The 25,567-nt window shown below is 39.9% G+C and overlaps 1 protein-coding gene across 1 annotated transcript in view; it reads right to left on the minus strand.

The window, feature by feature from the left end:
- LOC126473416 (methanethiol oxidase-like) overlaps window positions 1-25,567 on the minus strand; it is a 145,199-nt gene that overhangs the window by 22,797 nt on the left and 96,835 nt on the right. The window contains exons 5-7 of the mRNA XM_050100442.1: window positions 13,658-13,801; window positions 7,734-7,899; window positions 6,134-6,228 (exon numbers count right to left, since the gene is read on the minus strand). Of these exons, the coding sequence (XP_049956399.1) occupies window positions 6,134-6,228; window positions 7,734-7,899; window positions 13,658-13,801 (405 nt within the window). The remainder of the gene's footprint in view (window positions 1-6,133; window positions 6,229-7,733; window positions 7,900-13,657; window positions 13,802-25,567) is intronic.

A 25,567-nucleotide genomic window follows, 5' to 3' on the forward strand; every position in this document is an offset into this window, starting at 1 on the left:
TTTGATGGGGAAGGTATATAAACAAATCCACAGCACTGTCATATGCCCTCTTATGCCAATCTTTCTATAGGCCATCTAGTGGAGACCTTCCTAGCCTCCCAAAACACCAAACCCCTAGTCTGGTTCGGGTTCACTGATGATATCTTCCTGATCTGGACTCAGGACCAAGACAGCCTATCTTTGTTCCTTCAAACCATCAACAACTTATCTCTGATCCACTTCAAATGGAATTCCTCAACCCAGCATTTCACCTTCCTATATGTTGACCACCTCCTCTGTGACAGTTCCAACTCCACCCTTGTCCATATTGACAGCTGTCACACCAAAAAATCCCGTATAGCTTGGCCACCTTGGGATGGCGAATCTGCAGCGGCAAAAGTTCCCTTACTCAGTATGCTAACAGTCTCACCAAGGCCTGTTCCCCAGACCTAGTCTGCAGACATCTCCTGTGCCATTTCCCCTCATACCCCTAACCCTCCCATCACCCCCATGAACCAGCCACAAATAAGTGTCCCCTTCATCACTCAGTACTGCTCCAGACTGGAACAACTGAACCACATCCTTTGCCAGGGCTTTGATTACCTATCCCTGAAATGAGGAATATCCTATTCGAGATACTTCCCACCCCTCCTAGTCCATCCCTATGCCATTCCCTATGCCATTCCCAATCCCAATCCCTTGCCACGAGGATCATATCCCTGTGAAGACTCAGGTGCAAAACCTGCCCAATCCACCCACCCAGCATTTATTATTCCATTCCTGTCACAAGTTTGTTCTACCCCCATCAGGGATTGGGCCACCTATGAATGCAGCCATGTCATTAATCAGCTCTGCTGCAATCACTGCACAACTTTTTATGTTGGTATGACTACCAACCAGCTGTCCACCAGGATGACCTGCAACCCTCTGCCAATGCATCCACCCATCTTTTCCCACTCCTATTTTGCTCCTTTTTTTCCCAACTCCCTATCCCACAACCTCCTGACACAGCACCTGCTGGCAACATAGTCCCTGCTCACTCTACCAGACAGTGTTTGTTTCCCTAACAATACACTACTTTCCCTTCCTCTTCCCTGCCCTTTCCAGACTGCCGTTGCATCTCACTTGATAGTTGCAGTCTGGCCCGAGACACTGGAGTTGGCAGTTGTGTGCACATGAAGCGTGCTTAGTTTTGTGTGTGTGTGTGTGTGTGTGTGTGTGTGTGTGTGTGTGTGTGTGTGTGTGTTTCTTTGTTGAGAAAGAAACTATTAGTTCAGTTAGCTAGGTAAAGTGTGATTTTTTACAAGTGTCCATAAACAGTACAACACTTTTTGTCACCTGAAGTTATGTGCTGGTCAGTAATTCCATCTGCTAATTTATTAAAACTTATCTACACTCATTTCTGCAATGCCTAATGCAGTTTCAGTTATCCATGATATGAACATCAGTAGTAACTACCTCTCTGCTTCCCTGTTTTCTGTAATTATACAATGATGAACAATTGGTGCATACATCCTTCTCCTTCATCATTTCAAATGCTGGGTGCGTGCCTCCTTTAATATCTACATTTAGTCTTCCTTGACCTCCTGCCTTAAGGTTCATATCTCAAGATTTTGAAACAGCCTTTTAATTGTTGGTATCAATGCTATGTGCATTTTATGCAGACATACAAATATTTCCAACATTTATAACCACTGTGATGCAGCTCCATATGGTGGAAGTTGCAAAAGTCCACAAGTCTTACATCCACAAATGCTTCTGACCAATACGCTTGTGAAAGCTAACGTTATCAGTTTATTTTATAGATATGCAGGATTAATTCAACCAGATAATTTACATGTAGCCATATGCTCTATTTCTTAGTGTACAAAGTACTTGATACCTCTCTTCATACATTACATACTTAACTAATAACTATGAAGTACCTATTGTCACTTTTCTATTGCACCATCAACTCCTTGCACAAGCTACATAAGAAATTCCTGCATAATCTTGAACTTGAAACACAAACAAATAAAAATAAAAAAGGGAAACTCTGGATTTAACATCCTGTCAACAGCAATGTTATCAGAAGCTGTGCACAGGGAATTAGTGTGATTGTTTACTGATGAGGAATGAAATTGACAATGACCTTTTCAAAGGAGCCATTCTTGCACAGCAAAAGCATGTTCCTGAATGACTAGGCAAGGATTCAAACATTGCTCCTCCCAAAAGCTCATTCAGTGCCTTAACTTCTGGGACATCTATCAAAAACCTAAGCCTTTTCAATATGATTGAAGCATTTTCTCACAATAATTGTGTAGAATCTCTTCACCAACACTTCCCCTCTTCCCTGAAAAGGGACCAAATCACTGTTGCCTGTTCTCCTCTTACTTTCGTCAATCTTTCTATCGAAACTCTTCCCTTCCATCTAAATATCTGTATTTTTCATATTTCTCCTCTCCCCCTGCTCTCCCAAAGAGCGTTTTCACTTAATTTTATAAAGGTAATTTAAATGATAAAAGGCACAAGAGCCCTGAAGGCTTGCAAGGTGATATAAATAAATAATAATAAAAAACATAACCATCACACAATTACTTATTAACACAATTGCAACTAAGTTTTGAAGCATGTAGAATTAGCCGATATTAATTGCAACAGGTGACAAATTGGGTACCCAAATAGGTACTTGTTGCAGCCCATGGAAGCAATAACTGACACACATCAGGTGCATCACCACAATAACAATTTTATACCATAAATGTTGAAATCATGCATTAATCGTACAGAGTATCTGGACTACAGGTATACAAAAACATTTGTTAATATTTCACAACTTATTAAGGCTTATAACTTTATTTGTCCAACATTGTACACAAAAGCTCCAAGATTTTTATAAATGTTGATACAGTTCAATGTGGGCACCATTTGTAGCTCAATAGATGTTGTTGTGGTCTTTAGTCTTGAGACTGGTTTGATGCAGCTCTCCATGCTACTCTGTCCTGTGCAAGCTTCTTCATCTCCCAGTACCTACTGCAATCTACATCCTTCTGAATTTGCTTAGTGTATTCATCTCTTGGTCTCCCTCTATGATTTTTACCTTCCACGCTGCCCTCCAATACTAAATTTGTGATCCCTTGATGCCTCAACACATGTCCTACCAACCGATCCCTTCTTCTAGTCAAGTTGTGCCACAAACTTCTCTTCTCACCAATCCTATTCAATACTTCCTCATTAGTTATGTGATCTACCCATCTAATCTTCAGCATTCTTCTGTAGCACCACATTTCAAAAGCTTCTATTCTCTTCTTGTCCAAACTATTTATCGTCCATGTTTCACTTCCATACATGGCTACACTCCATACAAATACTTTCAGAAATGACTTCCTGACCCTTAAATCTATACTCGATGTTAACAAATTTCTCTTCTCTCTTCTTAAGAAATGATTTCCTTGCCATTGCCAGTCTACATTTTATATCCTCTCTACTTCGACCATTATCAGTTATTTTGCTCCCCAAATAGCAAAATTGCTTTACTACTTTAAGTGTCTATTTCCTAATCTAATTCCCTCAGCATCACCCGACTTAATTCAACTACATTCCATTATCCTCATTTTGCTTTTGTTGATGTTCATCTTATACCTTCCTTTCAAGACACTGTCCATTCCGTTCAACTGTTCTTCCAAGTCCTTTGCTGTCTCTGACAGAATTACAATGTCATCGGCGAACCTCAAAGTTTTTATTTCTTCTCCCTGGATTTTAATACCTACTCCAAATTTTTCTTTTGTTTCCATTACTGCTTGCTCAATATACAGATTGAATAACATCGGGGAGAGACTGCAACCCTGTCTCACTCCCTTCCCAACCACTGCTTCCCTTTCATGTCCCTCGACTCTTCTAACTGCCATCTGGTTTCTGTACGAATTGTAAATAGCCTTTTGCTCCCTGTATTTTACCCCTGCCACCTTCAGAATTTGAAAGAGCGTATTCCAGTCAACATTGTCAAAAGCTTTCTCCAAGTCTACAATTGTTAGAAACATAGGTTTGCCTTTTCTTAATCTAGCTTCTAAGATAAGTCTTAGGGTCAGTATTGCCTCACGTGTTCCAACATTTCTACATCGAAATGGTATTCCAATTCTTGCAACTTATTCATAAGTACGACCTCTACTGTGGTGTAAACCCATTGTCCCAGTTCTTCCAAATCTCAAAACTTTGTTCTGTATACAATGTTCTTGATAAACCCCCATACATTGAAATTCATTGAAGTCCGACTGGGAGGCTGAGGGGGGCCAAGCAATGGAACTCCCCTTGATTCAATGCTCAGGAAATGTCTCATGTAGAAATGCGTCAAAATACCAATGATAGTCAGATGGGGCACCATCCATCTGGAAAATGACATCGGAAGCATCTGGTGAATTGCGTAATTCGCCAGCATACTGGGAATAAAAAATGAACTAATCACACTATATTTATGTAATGCCAACCACACATTAACTTATGGTGTATCCCTATCATATTCAGTCACTTCTCCTGGAATCTCACTTCCACACACTTGACAGTTATGGCTGTTAACTTTGCCATAGACATGGAAGGCATATTTATTGCTGAACAGCACTGAATTGACATAGTCGTCCATACACTGTAATTGCAATTTACAGCACAATCACTTTTCTGCAGTGATCCTCAAGCTTAATGTAATGCAAAAGTTGGACACTGTAAGTTTGCAACCAGAGACATTTGTGTACATTGTTGTGCACCCTCAGATGGAGGAAAGCTAGTTCCCTACTAGCTTATCACGTTGATTTATTTGGCTTCTAGTGAATGCTTCACACACACATTCCAGTCTCTTCATTCACATGCATTTTAGGATTTTTCCGGCATTTGAAATCAAACTTGCCATCCTCTAAGAGTTCTTCCCACAGATAAATGAATTTACACATGGAAGGATCCACATTCCATTCTCTTCTTGCTCACTACTGAACACATGTTACAGATTTTAACTCTGCTAACCATAGCACACACTACACCTTTCACTGGGGTGTCCTCATGTTGACTGTCAGGAGTATGTCTGCCTGCTGCACAGTAAACATTTGTGTATATGCACCATATGGTTCAGTACTGTTTATGAAATGATGAGGATCGTTTCTTGGAGAGTGTCTATGAAGTGGGTATTTACCCAACGAAATAAAATGTGAATTTCTTTATATATATATATATATATATATATATATATATATATATATATATATATATATATATATATATATATATCAGGAAAGAGGGAAGGAGAGGGAAAGACGAAAGGATGTGGGTTTTAAGGGAGAGGGTAAGAAGTCATTCCAATCCCGGGAGCGGAAAGACTTACCTTGGGGGAAAAAAGGACGGGTATACACTCGCGCGCGCACACACACACACACACACACACACACACACACACACACACACACACACACACACACACACATCCATCCATGTGGATGATATGTGTGGATGGATATATGTGTGCGCGCGCGCGTGCGAGCGCGAGAGAGTGTATACCCGTCCTTTTTTCCCCCAAGGTAAGTCTTTCCGCTCCCGGGATTGGAGTGACTCCTTACCCTCTCCCTTAAAACCCACATCCTTTCGTCTTTCCCTCTCCTTCCCTCTTTCCTGATGAGGCAATAGTTTGTTGCGAAAGCTTGAATTTTGTGTGAATATTTGTGTGTCTATCGACCTGCCAGCGCTTTCGTTCGGTAAGTCACATCATCTTTGTTTTTAGATATATTTTTCCCACGTGGAATGTTTCCCTCTTTATATATATATGTCTGCTTGTGTCTGTATATGTGTGGATGGGTGTGTGTGTGTGTGTGTGTGTGTGTGTGTGTGTGTGTGTGTGTGTGTGTGCGCGCGCGAGTGCATACCCGTCCTTTTTTCCCCCTAAGGTAAGTCTTTCCGCTCCCGGGATTGGAATGACTCCTTACCCTCTCTCTTAAAACCCACTTCCTTTCGTCTTTCCCTCTCCTTCCCTCTTTCCTGATGAGGCAACAGTTTGTTGCGAAAGCTTGAATTTTGTCTGTATGTTTGTGTTTGTTTGTGTGTCTGTCGACCTGCCAGCACTTTCATTTGGTAAGTCACATCATCTTTGTTTTATATACATTAGTCCAGACACCCAAATCAAATGAACAGAGGTACTCACCAGGCATTACTGGCATTTGCCACCCTGACACTTTTTTGCTGGGTACACTGATAACCTTTTCAGCTGCCCAAGTACCATCAACCTTTTTGATAAATCTGTAAAAATAAAATGTCCGTATGTTCAGTCTTCCTCTGACATCATTAAAAGGTTACATAAGTACATAAGACAAATGCAAAATAGATTGCTAACTTCCATTTTATAGAAGATATTAAATCATTGTAAATAAGAAATAATACTCAGATCAGAATAAATACGAGGTCTGTCTAAAAAGTATCCAACCTTTGATTTTCCCATGAAAAATACAGATGATAGCATGGCGCCACTGCACACAGTAAAGGAAGAGACCTTTATGCACATGCGTGAATTTTGTCCCCACCTTCCAACGCATCAGTCACTGCCTGTTGGTCGCTAAGTGAGGTGCTACACAATGTGTTCGCCGGATTATTGATTCTCTCAGGATGACTGAACATGTTGAGCAAAGATACTGCATCACATTATGCTAAAAACTTGGTGATTCTCAAAGATTCGTAAGATTCAGCAGGTGTTTGGAGAAGATGTGATGGGTGAAACACAAACGAAGGAGTGGTTAAACCGATTCAAAATCAACCGCACCTCAGCGGAGAATGATCAGCGTTCTGGCAGGCCCTAAACTGCTCTGAGTGCAGCTGTTGTTGAGAGGATGCAAAATTTGGTGACGGCAGATCATCATTTGACCATGCAGGAGATTGCCCAAGAGGCTGGAGTGAGTAAAGATTCTGCACATGCAATTTTGTGTCATGATTTGAACTTGCACCAAGCGGCTGCAAAATTCATGCCCAAGTTGTTGTTGCCAAAACAAAAAGACCTCTGTTTCTATGTTGCACAGGACCTTCTGGACACCACCAACACTGATCCTGGGTTTCTGAACACTGTGATAACTGGACGTGAGTCATGGGTGTACAGGTATGACCCAGAAACAAAAAGACAGTCGTTGCAATGGAAGCATCCTGAGTCTCCAAGGCTGAAGAAAGTGTGGCAGATGTGAAGCACAATGAAGGCGATGCTGACTGTCTTCTTTGATATCTGTGGAATTGTGCATCACAAATATGCACCGGAAGGACGAACAGTGACAAAGGAGTACTATCAATTTGTTCTCTGGTGATTCTGTGATGCAGTTTGGCGCAAAAGACCAGACATTTGGATGGTGCAAAACTGTCAACTGCATCACAACAATGCCCCCGCACATTCATCCCACTTGATCCAAAACTTCTTGGCCAAATATGGAATTACAGCCGTTCACCAACCTCCCTACTCTCCAGACATGGCTCCTTGTGGCTTCTGGTTGTTTCCAAAATTGAAGACGCCACTTAAAGAATCCCGTTTTGAGAGTACAGAAGAGATAATGTGGAACATGACAACAGAGCTGAACAACATTCCAAAAGAAGACTTCCACAGGTGTTTCTCCCAGTGGAAGGATCAGTGGGCTAAGTGTCTGCAAGCACAAGGGGCCTACTTTAAGGGGATTAGGGTCCCAACCCCATCGGGTATATGAAGTATTTTTTCTCACCCAAGGTCAGATACGTTTTAGATAGGCCTCGTAAATAACTAAGAAAATGCATACCGGAAAACTGTTGAGCCAAGAGCACAGCCAACATATCCAGTACGGCTGCGTGGGTTATGCAAGAAACGCACTTCTAGTGGTGCAATTCCCTCCTCTCCGAGATCAATACTCTGAATCTTCTTGTGCGTGCTCCACGAAAAAAAATTTAAATGACGTCCATAAACAGCTGACAACAATAGAGAAATGCTTATTTGATTCCACAAAATGGCTTTATGTACATGTCTGTCTACAAACACAAAATTATCACAATAGATTTAATATTACAATGACACAGTAATGAGTTCCAAAACATTGGGAGCCTAAATAGAAGCAATATGTAACCTGCCAAGATATATATATTTTCATGCTGTTGGACGTTCTGATGATCAAGGGAGCACTCTGAGAGTGACAAGGGATGTTTGATTGTGGTATATCGATAAATCACTATTAATTTCACTAAACATTTGATGCAAGTTTATTAAAATATTGCTGTACAGTTCAGACACTTGTTAGCTAAAAGTATACAAACATATGCATGATTGTATGAAATGTTATCTTTAGAAGCAAAATTCAACACATTATCAAGATTTCCCAACTTTATGAACTGAATCACTACGAAAACATCAATTTTTTAGTTTTCTAAAAACAGTGTACAAGTATGATCTCTTCATGCTGTTCTCCTCTGCCCAAGCTTCTTCATCCAAGAACTGCATCAAACTAGTCCTCAGACTGAACATTACAACAAATGAGCATGGTTTATAAATATTGTGAAGTCAGTAAAAATAGCTTAACCTGATTTAATTTCTGCAGAACAGATGATAATAAGGAACTAAATACCAATCAACAAAAATACAAGATCCTTCTCTCAATTATTACCAAGGCCAGGCTGTTTCAGCTTGCACACTCACCCAGAGGCAGCTGGGTGGGCAATCTAGCAACCAGGTTGTAGAGTAGTCAGCTAGTTAGCGAGATGTTCCCTAACTCATTTAAATGATTCTTTTATCAAAATGATGTGGACTGAGTCAATTTATCAGATATGTATACACGAATAGTATTAACATTAATGAACACATTTTTTAGTCCTACTTGCGCTATTACATTTGAAAACAATTTTTTTATAGGTTGGTAGTTTTTAAATGGAAATTCATCCATGCACCAGAAAAAGATGTCTAGGATAAATAATTTTAGGGTAGATTTCAAACTTGTTTTGCTACCTTTCAGGAATTTTATATTATTGTGCAAGTAATCAAAACTATTTACTGCAGCTTATTGAACTCTTTTCTGAGCCACTGACAGCTTTTATAATGCTGTAGTGAAGGATTTTTTCCTTCTAGTGCTGTAGGTATGGCCATCACCACTTTTCTCAAATTGTAATTTATTATTTACGGCAAATGTCATCAGCAGATATGTGTATTGTGACAGCACAGTTAAAATGTGTAGCTGATTGGAGAGCTACTAACATTGAAGCCTGTGGTTGAACAACGTGTACTATTCCTAGGTTGCTTGCTTTTGTGCACCCAATACAGTCTTTCTGAGTGGTGAGTTACCCAAGAAATTATTCTGCAAGACATTACTGAGTGGAAATACGAAAAATATGTCAAGAGGTTAATTCATTTATTTCCAAGACTAACAATTATATGAAGGGTAAACGTAGCTGACTTAATTGTTTGAGAATCTCAGTAATGTGCTGCTTCTAGCTGATATTTCATCAATATGAACACCTAAAAATTTGGAACAGCAACCCCCATTTACTTACTCCTGTTCACATGCTATATCAATTGTTGGTATTCAGTAAGGAACTGAATATAGTGTGTTTTCTCAAAATTTAGGGGGCCCATTTTCAGAGAGCCACTTAATAATTCTTTGAAAAACATCATTAACAATCTCTTCTGTGGCTTTCACTCCAATAGGATTTATTATAACACTTGCATCATTTGCAAAAAGTATAAATTGTGCTTGTTAAATGTGAAGTGGAAGGACATTCACATATGTAAGGAATAGGACTAGACCCGTAACTGAACCATTTGAGACTCCTTTTGTAATTTCTGCCCAGGCACTAAAATTTTCTACTCTTCCAACATTGTTTTAATTGTTCAGCTCAATTTTTGCAGTCATCTTTTAACTAAAACAAGCTGTGTGTAAAGCCATCAATTCCATAAAATTTGAGTTTTTCTGAGAGTGTATCATCATCTACACCAGGCTGTTCCAGCTCGTCGGCTCCGTTGTGAGCCGCGGAGCGCTCCCTGCTCCAGGGAGCCGTGTCGCTCGCTGTGACCATTCAAGTGTGGCGGCATGCCGGCACCTGGCACGGCTGGCTCAGGGAGGCAATCATTTTGATGTGCCAGCTGCGTCTTACAAGATCGACAACCTTATACTCTTACCTGCTAAGACATGCTACACCAGGAAATACGATGTTTAGGAAATAAATAAGAAACAACTGTTTTACAAGAAATTGCATACTAAATTTATTAGGCCTCCGTAGCTTGACATTTTCTTTGCACTAGAAGATCAGAAATGTCAGGCGTCAAAGTGTTCGCAGCATTAATGCGGAGGATGGCCTTCATTGTTGCATCCTGAAGAAATGATCGTTCCTTACTTTTTACTCTTTTCATTGCTGAGAAAAGCTGCTCACAGCAATATGTAGATCCAAATATGCACGTGATCTGATCGGCATTGTTGTGAAGCTTGGGAAATTTTTTTGCTGTAATGAACGATACCATCATGACAAATCCAACGTGTTGTTGTACCTCTCTTTCAACAAAGTTGAATTTTGCAAATCAATAATCTCCATAAGTTCCATTTCCAAACTAGTGAGGTCTCGGAATCGTGTTTCAAATGATGTGGTGAGCTGCTTTAACTTTGCTTTGTAATCGCCGAAAGTAGTACCTTCACGTAGTTTTAAAGAAGCAAGATGATTGAAGAACGTTAAATGTCCATTACTCATCTGCCTCTCAAATAAACGCAAATTTTCCATGAACGCTTTGATCAGGTCATGCATGTCAACGATTAGGTGCCCAGTGCCCTGCAATGACAGATTTAAATTATTCAGATGTATAGTTATGTCAGCTAGGAACACCAGGTCTGATATCCCTTTTATATCTTCCAGACAACTCATTTCTTTCCCTTTCATTTCGAGAAAAAGGGATATTTCGTTACGAATGGGAAAGAAAACATCAAGAACTTTTCCCCGACTCAGCCAACAAACTGTACTGTGGTAAGGTATATCCCCATACTCCGTTTCCATACCTTTCAGGAACCCTTTGAATTGGCGATGATTCATACCGTGACGCCGCACAAAATTCACACACTTCACGACAACTTTCATTACGCCACCTAGCTCTACTGTTGTAGCACACAGTGCCTCTTGGTAAATAAAACAATGAAGAGTCGTCTTTCCTGAATTCATCCTTGAGTTTATTTTTCAAACGAGAAGCAAAACTTTGGTGACGCCCGATCATTTCTGGTGCACCGTCTGTTGCTACAGAATGGAGCTTATGCCATGGCAAATTCATATTGTCCACTGATTCACAAACAGCTTCAAAAATGTCACGTCCTGTTGCGGTGTAATCGAGTGGTACCACATCCAAGAGTTCTTCAGTTACTTACAGCTCCATGTCGACACCACGCACAAAGACTGAAATCTGAGCACAGTCCGATATGTCGGTGCTTTCGTCAAGCGCTAGCAAAAATGCAACAAAGCTCTCCTCCTTTTTCCTGCGCTGTGTCTCTAAATCTGCTGCCATGTCCAGGATTCGACGAGACATTGTTTGCTTAGACAGCAAACCCCTTCAAATGCCCGCACCTCCTTTGGAAACAAACATTCTGCAACTGCTACCATGCACGATTTTACGAGGGTCCCACAGAAAACGGCTTGCCACTCGTCGCAGTGATGTGAGCGACCCTGTTCTTGCTCGAATTGCAGATTCAGTAGTTTTCTCCACTCTCATTCACCTGAAAATTGTGAACGCATTACAGAACATGAACTATGTTACATGTTTTGATACCCTCCGTATTACGAAACCGTTTTTAAACTTACGTCTCCTGGTATGTCATTCTTAAGCCTGGCTACCAGTTCTCTGCGTGCAACGCCTTCTACCTGATCTTAGTGCACTGCGTGAAGACGTGTATAATGTCGCTGTATATTTTACCTCTTCGCAGAATTAAATACTTTATGACATACAAGACACTGCGGAGGACCATTCCGATCAATGAATAGAAAGGTATTCTCCAATAGAGGTACAGGGCTCCCGTGGCTAGTCATAGCTGTCATTGAACACGGATTACTGCGTCAGTTGCGGCTGCTTGCGGCCAGGGGGCAGTGAGTTCGCTTTCCCCCTCCATGCGGGCTCCGAGCTGCTGCAGTGAGCGCTCTGGAGCGCTCCAGCTCCCTGGAGCTCAGTTGGAACAGCCTGATCTACACAGTCAAATACCTTGGAAATATCACAAAGATCTAACTGGTGTTATTTTATTACTTAAGGCTTGTAATATTTGATGAGTGAATGAATAAGTAGCATTCTCTTGAGTAACCCTCATGGAGTCCAAAGTGTGATATGTTAAGTAAATCATTTTACTTAAATGGGAGGCTACTGTTGAGTGCATTACTTATTCAAATATTTTGGAAAAAGGTGTCTGTATGGAAACTGGATGCTGCTTATTTTAGTTTTTCTTGTCAGCTTTCTTATGAAGCAGTCCAACAACTGCTCATTTTAATTTGTCTGTAAAAATTCCATGTGCATTATGCATATCACTAAGGACATTGCTTATTAAATTAGAACAACTAACATTCCTTTGTTTCTTCAACTGAACTATTTATTATTATTTTTGTTGTTTCCTTTAGAAAGTAATCATTAAAATTACTTGGAACTTGTGAATTCACGTGCAACATAGTCATTTAGTTTAATTGATATGGTATCCTGTGTGATGGCTGACTGTCCTTCCTCCCCGTTGACAACACCCCACATACTTTTAATGTTATTGTTTGGATCATTAATTTCTTTTAGGGTACACATACTTTAATGACATATTTTAATGACTTTCCATAAAATATTACAGTGTTTTTTGTAGTTCTTCACCAGCCAAGCACAGGCAGCCAGGTGTGGCTAAGCCGGTCACACAAGCACAGAACACATGCAGGTGGGGCATCACGCAGGTAGCCAATACTACCCGATCTTGCTTGTTGGAGTCCTGAGAGGTGGTCAATGGTGCCCTCACCTCATGGGAAAGCATTAGAACAGCCTCATTAAGGGAGTTATCAGCTGGCTCTTTGACAATTATTACTTAAACTAAGGATGCTAAAAAATATGAAATCAATAAATCGCTCCAAAGCGTGAGTGACCTGCCCCTCTTTCACAAATTAACTACTCTTTCCTTCCTGAGAACATAACTAGCAATTAAATAGCTATGAACAGTTTTTTCTACTTTTAATTGTATCAGCAGTACAGAAATTTCGCCTCCTGAAGTTAACTACTGGCAAGCCATTCTATCTTTCTGTAATTTTATGCTACTATACACACAATCAGTGTGGAACAAATATCTGCTGGTTTCATTTTAGTTTTTTTTTTACAAAGAAATTACATCGTGGAACATGACAGAAAAGAAAAACCACACTTTTCAAACTATGGGAGAGTGGTAATGCTACAGGCTCCAATTCTACAGGAAGCTGAAAAGTTTATGTCACTGCCACAGCAATCACCAACAAGACCTCAATTAAACTCCTATTAGCTGCTACTATGACCATAAACACATGATCATGTCCACATCAACACACTCCAGATAAAAAAATAGGCATATGCTGCCGTATGTTCAGCACTGGTAAGATGTTTGCAATGATGCTGCCAAAGTCAACCCCATCATTCATTTTTTAAAGTAGGTGTTATTATCAATATTTCTCCATTTATGACATTAATGCATTGGGATATGAAGACTACTTTTCTTTACCAGCTTACCTGGATTCATTCCATCTTCGGGTTTGAATCCATACTTGAATGCTTTTGGTGATGCCCATTCTGATGAGACTAGTATATCATGGAATGGCTGATACCAGTAATCATAACCAAAGGGTGTTTCATCCTCCTTATTAGCCCACAGTTCTGGAAATAAAGTAAAATTAGTTGAATTGACCATCAGCTCTTACTGATTGTTTTATTACAGATGACTGTACATGAAAGGGCACTTGTGCAACCAAATGAGTTATCTGTTTAACATAAATGTGTATTGGTATATGATAACATGGAGGCATGAATTGAGAATGGTTGGCAGGACAGAAAAAAGAGGGTGGATGTAGTGGGTTAGTGTAGACTGAGGCCAGGAGGATTATGGGAGTAAAGGATATGTTGCAGGGATAACTCCTATTATGTAGTTCAGACAAGGACCCAGATGGCACAGGTTGTGAAGCAGCTATTGAATCTGAGCATGTTTTATTCACCAGAGTGCTGCCAGTGGTTAGTCAACTCTGGTCTTGGCGACTGTTTGGCAGTAGCCAATATATTCTTGTGAAAAGATGGCTGGTGGTCAGGCCCACATAAACTGCTATGTAGACATTTCAGCAGAGCTGGTAAATGACATGAGTGTTTTCACAGATGGCCCTTCCTTTGATAGGAAAGGGTAAGCCTATGATGGAACTAGTCATATGTGCTCGATATAGGGAGGGGGGGGGGAGGAGGAGGGGGGGGGGGATGGGTTGAACAGAGTACATCTTGCAGACAAATCTTCCATGTGATATGACACTTCTGGCAAGGGGATGGGACTGGGAGTGGCATAGAGATCGGGCAGGATATTGTGTAGGATGAGTTGGCAGTCAAATACAACTTACATGCCCTGGCCCACAACATGGTTCAGCTGCTGCAGTTTAAGATGATACTGGGTGATTGGGGGAGGGGGGGGGGGAGGGGGTGCTTCTAGTCAATTGGTTCCTGGTGGTGGTGGGAGGTGTAGCATTACTAATGTGGTTGTAGACTGAAGTATCTTGGTGACACATACTGATATGAAGTCTCATATCCCAAAAACAGTTTAATTGGTGGTCTCCCAGTTCAATGGCTCTGAGCACTATGGGACTTAACAGCTGAGGTCATCAGTACCCTAGAACTTAGAACTACTTAAACCTAACTAACCAAAGGACATCACACACATCCATGCCCAAGGCAGGATTCAAACCTGCAACCATAGAGGTCGTGCGGTTCCTACTGAAGAGTGTAGAACCACTCGGCCACAACGGCCAGCTCCCAGTTCAATAACAGATGCAACACCGTGTACTTAAAGTTGGATCATTGGCACATAGCACATTTATTTTGCTTGAATCCCATTTGAGTGATGGCCGGTTTGCCTCCATAAAATACACACACACACACACACACACACACACACACACACACACACACACACACACACACACACACACTCGCATACACACACATATCCATCCACACATACAGACACAAGCAGACATATTTAAATATGTCTGCTTGTGTCTGTATGTGTGGATGGATATGTGTGTGTATGCGAGTGTATACCTGTCCTTTTTTCCCCCTAAGGTAAGTCTTTCCGCTCCCAGGATTGGAATGACTCCTTACCCTCGCCCTTAAAACCCACATCCTTTCGTCTTTCCCTCTCCTTCCCTCTTTCCTGATGAGGCAACCGTTGGTTGCGAAAGCTAGAATTTTGTGTGTATGTTTGTGTTCCTATCGACCTGCCAGCACTTTCGTTCGGTAAGTCACATCATCTTCGTTTTTTTATATATATTTTTTCCCACGTGGAATGTTTCCCTCTATTTGTATAAAACCTATTCATATTATTGTCATGATTTATCTGTCACTTATGAACCAATTTACCAATGCATAATGCCCAAACATAATTCTTGTGATGTTACAATCACTTATAAAACACAACCAGTATGATGTATTAGTCAGTTATTCAAGTTATTGTATATTGTCATTCAAAGTAATATGTAACTGCAGTCCTATATGTCATTCTGTTATTGTTAGCACTTACTGTGAAGGGAAAAGCAACAACTGTGTAGCGACAATATTCCTGAAAAATGCATTAATTAATGTTCGAATGATTGTAAAGGTGGGGAAGTGGCGTTGGAAGTGTCTTGACAAACGAGAAATGGAAAGATTGGACATTGGTCACACATTTCATTCTATATATGTGGGGTGAATTATGTTAACTGCTGAGGAACTATACTCCAAGAATTTACTTGTACTATATTGTAATAATATATTTGTTATTCAATACTATATGTAAATGTCAATATAAATTACAGAGAATAGTGCCATCGCACTTGAAAATTTTGTACTAGTATGATTTTAGCGATATGTTATCAAAGAACAAGTTAAAATTGCAATTTGAGATTTAAGACAGGAAATGTTGAAGTATGAACAGTTGTAATTTTGCTGAATTGAACTACTCTATTCAAAACAAACAATTACACAATATATATGATGGTCATAAGGAAAGGAGTATGAGCCACATTTCAGGTTTTTGCAACGAAGAACTTCCGACGAGCAGAGATCTACAGTGTAGTTCAGTTCAGTGCTCTTCAGGAAACTGAACACTTTGTTCTATTATGGTCTAATACTAGTTGTACCTGCCAAAGATAGGAGGTGGCTAAGCACAAACTAATATGGATTTTGAGTATTGTAGTATCTGATACGCTCGTTCCACAATGCATCGCCAATATTGAGAAAGAGTTATACGCACCAGTGTCTCTAATGCACTCAGGAGAATCTGGAGGATCTAATGACAGACATAAATATACAGAAAGAAGGCCAATTCAGCTAACTTCCAATAGATAATTTTTCTGATTGAAATAGATTTACCTCACATTCATGTTGTAATACATGCTGCAGACAAATCCAGTGAATTAACTTGTTCTTTCTTTGTGCTATTAATTAATATTTTGTTTAATCTAGTTGAATCCGATACAAAATAATTAATGATAATTTTACATATTTGGTTGCACATATCTTTTGCAAATTGTTGTTCATCCACTTGGTTGTAAAATGAGTACGGTTAGGTATACCTGTCAGAAAAGGTTTTGTTCAACTTTCAGTTTAACAAACCCTTTTGGGAGTTGTTGAAATGTAACAGTCTAATTGAAACCCATTTAAACATGTAAATTTTACCCATAAACAGTAATTTCTGACACAGAGGTGTATGGAAATATGTACTTGTGGGAAAGTTACAAAGAAAAATTTATGAAATTTTAATTACACTAACGTGTAGAAGCTCTGTAAATGAAGGGAACATTTTCCATGAAGGGAACCTCTAGTGATTAATAAAAAATGTAAATGTATTAGTGTAACTTCTTATTTGAGAAGTTATTCTCGAATGAAATAACAGACATGTACTAACATCGTAGTGTATTAACTGTTCTGAAATAAACATATCTTTATATATCTATTTTCAATATTTCTATGTCAATTTAATTGTTAATTAATCAAAAAATTATTCTAAACAATGCCGAGGATTGTTCAGGATTGTTAAGAAAGTATAAATAGTTACAGCCATGTTGGCCAAGGGAGTCAGTACTTTGTGTGATGTTGGACCGAAAGCATGTAGCTTGTTGAATAAGATTCATTTCATTATTGTAAGTGTGTTAGAAATTATTTGAGGTTTGTAAAGAAGGTTGGATTTTTCAAATAAACAGTATTCTGAAACATAATACTTGATTAATATTCATTTGACTTATTGACAACTTTTACAGTAGTTGTTTAAGAATCTGGGACCATGGCTGCGGCAGATATGGTCAAGTACAAACCCCGATTTTAGTTTTAACTTCAAAATAAGAAATGTTATAAGCTGTCAAAATGCAAGTCCTGTTAATGATTAGTAGATTTTATATGGTCAAAGGTTTGAGCCATCAGCAAAGTGGAGATCAATATCCAGGAAGGTGGCACACTGGGTTGCAGAGGGCCACATGGAGTGAATGGGAGAAAAGATGGTGAGGCTGTAGAGAAATGAGGGTAGGGTGTCTTGCTCATGGGTCCACATCACGAAGATGATATCCATATACCTGAACCTGACACGGGATTTATGGTTTTGGGAGGCCAGGAATGTTTCCTCTAGATGGCTCATAAAAAGGTTTGTATAGGAGAGTGGCATGCATGTACCCATGCCATGGATTTGTTTGTTTATTTTCCCTTCAAAAGAGAAGTAATTGTGTGTGAGGATGTAATTGGTTAGATGTCCAAGGGATAAGGCAGTGTGTTTGGAGTCAGAAGCCAGTTGTGAGAGGTCATCTTTGACAGCAGCAAGGCCAAGGACATGAGAGTGGTGAGGTACTGGGAGCTGGCATCCACAGTAATGAGTAGTGATCCAGGATGTAGAGGGGTTGGGATGATGGAGGGTCAGTGAAGTTGGTTAATATGCCTGACATGCTCTTCTTCATCAACAAGAGCAGAGTTTATTCAGTACAAGATCAGTAACTAGCTATAATGGGGCATCCAGGATTGTTGAGTATGTGGATTTTGAGGTGCATGTGGAAGGTGGGTTTGCTGTGTGTCGTCAGGCTGAGGAGGGGGTTGGACTTGGAAGAGTGGTTTTGGATGGGCCTAAGGATTTCAGTCAGAATTGGAGGTTATGTCGGACTTCTGAGATGTGGTCACCATTGCAAAGCTTCTAGATGGAGGAACTGGACAGTTGGTGAAACACGTCTGTCAGGTAGTCACCATGTTTCATCACAGCTGTGGTGGAGACTGTCCGCAGGGAGGATTATTAAATCAAATCTGAATCTTTCTGGGGGTTGTGAATGGCTGTTCTTTCTTCTGTTGAGAGTTTTGTGTTCTTAGGAAGGGACCAGGGGAAGGATGGTGACACCACGTTTAAGATAAGTAATTCCTGGAAGGTAACCAGAGTGTGGTTAAGTGGGACAGAGGAGGGGATCACAGTTGGTTGATGGTATGAGCTAGGAGAGGCTATGTTTAATACTGGGATTAGGTTGGCTATGGTTGGAGGAATTGGTAGCAAAGAAGTGTTTCCACTGTAGGGATAAAGAGGCGAAGGATAGGTCATAAGTGCCACTTTTCTATTTTAGAAATTCTTTATCCATTATTGAGAAATACCCGAAAAACCTAGTTTCTGGGTACCGAAAATGAGCTGTGGATTCCAGGATGGCTGTGCACAGCAAATGCTTGAAATTTTTACAACGTACCCGATTTTGAACAACCTTGAAAATTTTCTTCATATCCTTATCCATTTCTGATACACAGAGGTTCAAAGTTACCCTAGCGGTACATATAAAATGTGCACATGAAACCTGGTGTGAGGCAAAAACGTAGTTTATAATGTGATTTATCATGAAGAAATATGCTGTAAAGCATCTCTGTTATCATCAGAAGGTTTCCAAAACCAATGTTGTTGCACTGAAACACATGCAAAATTTTTTTGCAGGTTAAATCCAGTCTGAGGTGTAAAATTAGTTTTGCATTATTTCAGTTTCATGTAAGTAAGCTATCAAAATTTTACTAGCTCAAAGTTCTTTTGACATGAGTGAGATGCCCTGCTGTACAAGGGAGAAAAAAGGAACCAGTGGAAAAATGGTCCTATTGGACCACAAAAAAGACTAATATTCTCTGCTGGTCTTTTCCTTTCCTGTTCCACTTGCAGACAGAGATCTTATCTTCATGGCCATATGTGAAATGTATACTGGCAGCAGTAGGATCATTCTACAGTCAGGTTCAAATGCTGTTCTCCAATTTTCTCAATAGTGTTCCTTGAAAAGAACATCACCTTCCCTCCAGGAATTCCCATTTCATTTTCCAAAGCAACTCCATAACACTTGCATGTTGTCTGAACCTACCGGTAATAAATCTAGTGAGCCACCTCTGAATTGCTTTGACGCCTTCCATTAATCCAACCTGGTGTGGACCCCAAACACTTGGGAGTACTTAACAATAGGTCACACTACAATCCTGTATCCATTCTTCTTTACAGATGAACCACACCCCTGTACAAAAAAGTCAACCATTCACCTTCCCTACCACAATCCTCACATCCTTGTTCCATTTCATATCACTTTGCAATGTTATGCCCAGATATTTAAATTGTGTGTGCCAAGAAGAACATTACTGAAGCTGTCTCCGAAAATTACAGGTTTGTTTTTCAGACTCGTCTGCATTAACTTACATTTTCGACATTTAGTGCTGCTGCTATTCATCACAACAACTAGAAATTTTGTCTAAGTTATCTTTCATCCTACAGTCACTCAATGATGACATCTCCCCATACACCATAGCATCATTACCAAATAACTGCAGATTGCTGTCCACCTTATCCACCAAATCAGAAATTAATAGCAGTCCTACTACACTTCGCTGGGCCGCTCTTGATGATGCCCTTGTCTCTGATGAACACTCGCTGTTGAGGACAACATACTGGTTTTTATTACTTAAGAATTCTTCGAGCCACTCATATCTGCGAACCTATTTCATATGCTCATACCTCCATAAATAGTCTGCAGTGCCCTTCATTCATAGTTCACAGTATTTCATATGAGAAAAAAGGAAGCCGAGTCTCACATGAGTGATCCTTTCTAAAACCACACTGATTTGTGGACATAAGGTTTTGGTCTCTAGGACACTGAATACATTCAGGCTCAGAATATGTTGTAGAGTTCTGCAGCATACTGATATTAAGGATGCTGGTCTGTAATTTTGCATCTATTATTTTATCCTTTATATATAAAGGAGTCACCTGCACTATTTTCCAGTTGCTTGGGATTTTGAGCTGGGTGAGAAATTCACAATAAATGCAACTTAAGTAAGAGGCCAATGCTGTAGATTACACTTTGTAAAATTGAACTGTGATTCCACCAAGACCTTGTGACTTATTTGTTTTCAATTCTTTCAGTTGTTTCTGTATGCCAGTGACGCTTATTAATATGTCATCCATTCAGGATTCTGTGTGATGTGATTGAGTGGAAGCCTTAGACTCACTCAGCAATTTTACTTAGGACCAGAATTTTCTTGGGTTCTAGGCCAGATCTTTTGCTACAGTTCACACATTCTCTTTAGAACAGAAAGCAACAGCCTTTGCTTTCACAGCATTTTCCAAATTTCGTTGCTAAACCACAGTGGGTCTTAGTCAATCCTTAATCCACTTACTAGGCACATATTTTTAAGAAAATGATTTACAATCTTTTTATACTTTGCATATAATTCCTCTATGTCCACTATACTGGAATTAAATGATTTCAATTCATTGTTTAAGTAAGATGCTAACAATTGCTTATTTGCTCTTTCTAGCAGAAAGACTTTGCTTATCATTCTTGACTGATTTATTAACTTTCATAACCATAGTTGCTAGATGACATGATCACTAATCTCTATCTCTATACTGATGCCATCAATAAGGTCCTATCTGCTTGTAGCTATGAGGTCAAAGATATTCCTATTGCCTGTAGGCTGCTGAACTACCTGCTCAAGACAGTTTTCAGAAAAGTGTGTTCAAAAGTACTTTGCAAAACTGCCTGTCTGCAAACAACCCCCCCCCCCCCCCCCCCCTGCAGTGAATCCATAGATTTCCCAGCTTATACTCATTAGGTTAAAGCTTTCTCCAACTAGAACTGCACAATCTACGTCTTTACACACTATTGACCATAGACTTTCTTTGAATGCCTCAATTTATGTAATTACATTATATTGTCAACAATTAACTTCTGTTTTAACTACACCTGTTATAAACGGCCAGGTAAATTCACTGTTACACTCAATAGATACAATATTTTTGTCAACTGCAGTGAACACTCCCCCTCTTGTGGTTGTTAATTTGTCCTTCCAATGAATGTTCCATGACTTGCTAAATATCCCAGAACTTTCTACTTCAGGTTATAGCCAGCTCTCTGTTCCCCAGAATAATTTAAGCATGAGAACTTTCCTGGAGGACAGTAAATTCAACAACCTGGTTATAAATACTCTGATAATTTACTGATAAAATCCTGATAAGTCTATGCGATTTGATGTCTACCTTCCTCAGCAAGTTAAAAAATTTTGGCATGTGAACATATTCACACTTTTTTATGCTGGGAGAGAAGGAGACAGTGGCAGTGGGAAAGAGATGGAAAAATAATAAATACTGGAAAATTGGTTGTGGATAGAAAGATTGAAGGAGGCAGTGGCAGTGTAAGAGAAAGAGAGGGACCCAGTGGTAGTGGAACGTAATTGACAGTGACAGAACAGTGCTAGGAAAAGACTGAAGGAGACAATGCCCCACTGGGAAAGGAATAAAGAGAAGGAGAATGTGGAAGTGCGTAAGAGCCAGTGGTAATGAGACACAGAGTCTACAACAACAACAACAACAACAACAACAACAACGAAGAGAGATATAGTGACAATGAGAAGAGGCAGCAGCAATGGGAAAGAATAAGATAGTAGCAGTAAGAGAGAGCAAGATGGAGACAGTAATGGTGAGATGAGACACCAGTATAAGGGCTGAATGAAGCAAACTGTGGCTGTGAAACAGGAGACAGTGACTGTTAGAGATACACAAGGAGATAATGACAATGCAGTATGCTGAATGAGTGGGTCTGAATGGGCAAGTGGGATCACGTTTTTGGAACAGATTCCATGAGTTGCTTAGTAGGTTGCTTGTATTTACAGAAGAATGATTCTATGCAGTCTAGAATTACTCTTAACTAACTTGGCAAGCAATGTTGCAAATGAAACTGGACTGCAATTATTTAAGTCAATTACTGCTCCCTTTCTGAACTCTTGGCATAGCTAAGGTTTTTAAAAGGTCATGAGTAGTACCCTGGCCAACTGAACTGTTTATTAAATGTGTTAAGGGTTTTAGTAACTCATTCCTGCATTCCTTAAGTAATTTAGATGATATGTTACATGTGCACTGATTCAACAATGAATAGCAGCCTGCAGGAGAATGGGACATTGTGTTCCCTGAATGCTTCCTTGGCAGCTTGGTCAACTTGCTCAAAGCTCCAATGCCTATGTGCCCTGGGTACCCAATAGTTTAATACAAGCTTTCCCTGTTCTTGACGAATGATAAGTGTGTATTCTATTGTGTCCTCTATTGTCTCCATTGGCCAGCCTAATTGCATCATGGTGCACCACATTATGAAAAGAAGGATCAATTGCAGACCTACACAGCATGCACCCATAATGAAGCCAAGCTCATACATTCACACTATTTTCATGAACTACAGCTATGACTGATTAATTTTGAAGTGTAATGCCTTTTCTTACATATCTATCAATGAAACATGAGGGCACAATCAAGAGTAATGCCTCTGAATTTATGTGAAAACTGTGAGCTTTTTAAACAAAACAAATGTTATTAAGATTCTACATCTTTATTCTTAATGTCTTCATAGCAAACACATTTCTCCCTATGAGAGACCAGTTTATCAATTCTGTCACTGAAGAATGTTTGACTTTGTTGAAGGAGCCAGAACCTCATTGCTGCTTGCACCATTTCATCATCACCAAGTGAAGTCCTCCAAGGTGTTCTTTAATCTTTGGAAACAGATGAAAATCTGATGAGGCCAAGTCGGGACAGCATGGATGATCAATGACACTGAACCCAATGTATCAGATTGTTGCAGAGGTCACAGCACTCCTGTGTGGTCTGGCACTGTCATGTTGTAGAAGGGGGTACTCTGTGTGGATGAACTCTTCAAATTTGAAACAATATTACAGCATGCTGTTTCTGATGCACTGACATTGTTATGTTACACACTACAATTCAGAGCCCTTTAATGGCAGAGGGCTGCAAACATATAGACATGATGAATTAAGTTGTAGAATGTTAATAATGTTTCTTTTACTTAAAAAGTTTTAAAATTTGGAGGCATTACTTTTCAGCACACCTTTATGTTATCACTTAACTCAGGTGTAATGTTTTAGACAAGGGAGTATCAACATATTTACAATGCTCTGACACTGATGCCAGGTGGAGAACAAGGGACATATTGTTACTCTGCATCTCCAGATGCAAACCTAGGATGGAGCAATGATTTGTAGGAAAGGGAGGAGATATATACTGTATGCCTGTCCTGAGGTGGGATGTTCATCAGCACATCTGGTAATGGAAACATGATTGATAACTGTTTATGCCTTTTGGAGACAGAGATCCAGCCATACAACAAATAATCATTTTGTCATGAATTAGTCTGTCAGAAAATGAAGACGGATCTTCAAGTTTTGCGGATTGGAGCAAGTGTGTAATAATTCCCCTGTTTAAGAAAGGTAGCAGGTGGAAAGCCACCAACTATAGAGGAATAACCCTATTGTCTCATGGACTGAAAATACTTGAGAAGATCACAGAAAAGAGACTGAGAACTATCATAGAACCACAGCTGGAGGAGAACAATATGGCTTCAGAAGTAACAGATCAACAATAGATCTAATTTTTAGCACCTGCATGTTGATGGGAAAGTATTGGGAAAAAGGCAAGAAGCTGGTCATTGTATTCTTGGATATAGAAATAGCCTATGATAGTGTAATAAGACCTGGGAATGCCTGAGGAAAAAGAATGTGCCTGAAGGACTAATAAGAAAAAAATCAGATGTTGTACAGAGACTGTACTAGCTGTGTACAAACTGGGGAAGGGCGATCATCATGGTTTGAGACCAAGAGTGGAGTTCAGCAAGGAAGTGCACTGTCCCCACTTCATCGGATTGTTATTTCTCATCAACCGTACAGATCGGATCTTGCACCTTCCAACTTCCATCTGTTAGACCCAATGAAGGATGCACTCCAGGGGAAGCAGTATGTGGATGATTGGGAGGATATTGGTGCAGCAAGACGTTGGCTTCGACGTCTACCAGCAGAACGGTACCATGCGGGCACACAGGCACTCCCAGTAAGGTGGTTTAAGGCACTGTTATACATACTATAATCATCACTGTTATACATACTATAATGAAGAACATCAAGGAGAGGTCAGGTGAACTGAATGCATTCACCTTTGCTGACGGCATCATGATATGGGGTGAAACAGTACAGATCAGACTTGATGAATGGAAATCTCAGTTCCAGGAATATAACCTTATCAGCAAGATCAAGACAGTGGTGATGGCAGTCAACATAGGTGGACAACCAGCAAGTGTAAAACTAGGAGACCACCAACTAGAGTGTGTGGAAAGTTTTCTTACCTTGGAAGTGTAATCTCCAGTTATAATCTGGTCAGAAATGAAATCACCAACGGAGTGCAAAAAGGATCTGAATTCTACCAACAATTAAGATCACTTTTATGGGATGACTTGATTCCAAAACTGGTCAGACTGATGATGTTTAATAGCTATTTCATACCAGTATTGAATTAAGGTATTGAAACATGTTGTTGTTGTTGTTGTTGTTGTTGTTGTTGTCTTCAGTCCTGAGACTGGTTTGATGCAGCTCTCCATGCTAATCTATCCTGTGCAAGCTCCTTCATCTCCCAGTACCTACTGCAACATACATCCTTCTGAATCTGCTTAGTGTATTCATCTCTCGGTCTCCCTCTACGATTTTTACCCTCCACGCTGCCCTCCAATGCTAAATTTGTGATCCCTTGATGCCTCAGGACATGTCCTACCAACCGATCCCTTCTAGTCAAGTTGTGCCATAAACTTTTCTCCCCAATCCTATTCAATACCTCCTCATTAGTTACATGATCTACCCACCTCATCTTCAACATTCTTCTGTAGCACCACATTTTGAAAGCTTCTATTCTCTTCTTGTCCAAACTATTTATTGTCCATGTTTCACTTCCATACATGGCAACACTCCATACAAATACTTTCAGAAACGACTTCCTGACACTTAAATCTATACTCGATGTTAACAAATTTCTCTTCTTCAGAAATGCTTTCCTTGCCATTGCCAGTCTACATTTTATATCCTCTCGACTTCGACCATCATCAG

The sequence above is a fragment of the Schistocerca serialis genome, chromosome 4 (genome assembly GCF_023864345.2).
Source record: "Schistocerca serialis cubense isolate TAMUIC-IGC-003099 chromosome 4, iqSchSeri2.2, whole genome shotgun sequence".
In the NCBI taxonomy this organism is placed as follows: Eukaryota; Metazoa; Arthropoda; class Insecta; order Orthoptera; family Acrididae; genus Schistocerca; species Schistocerca serialis.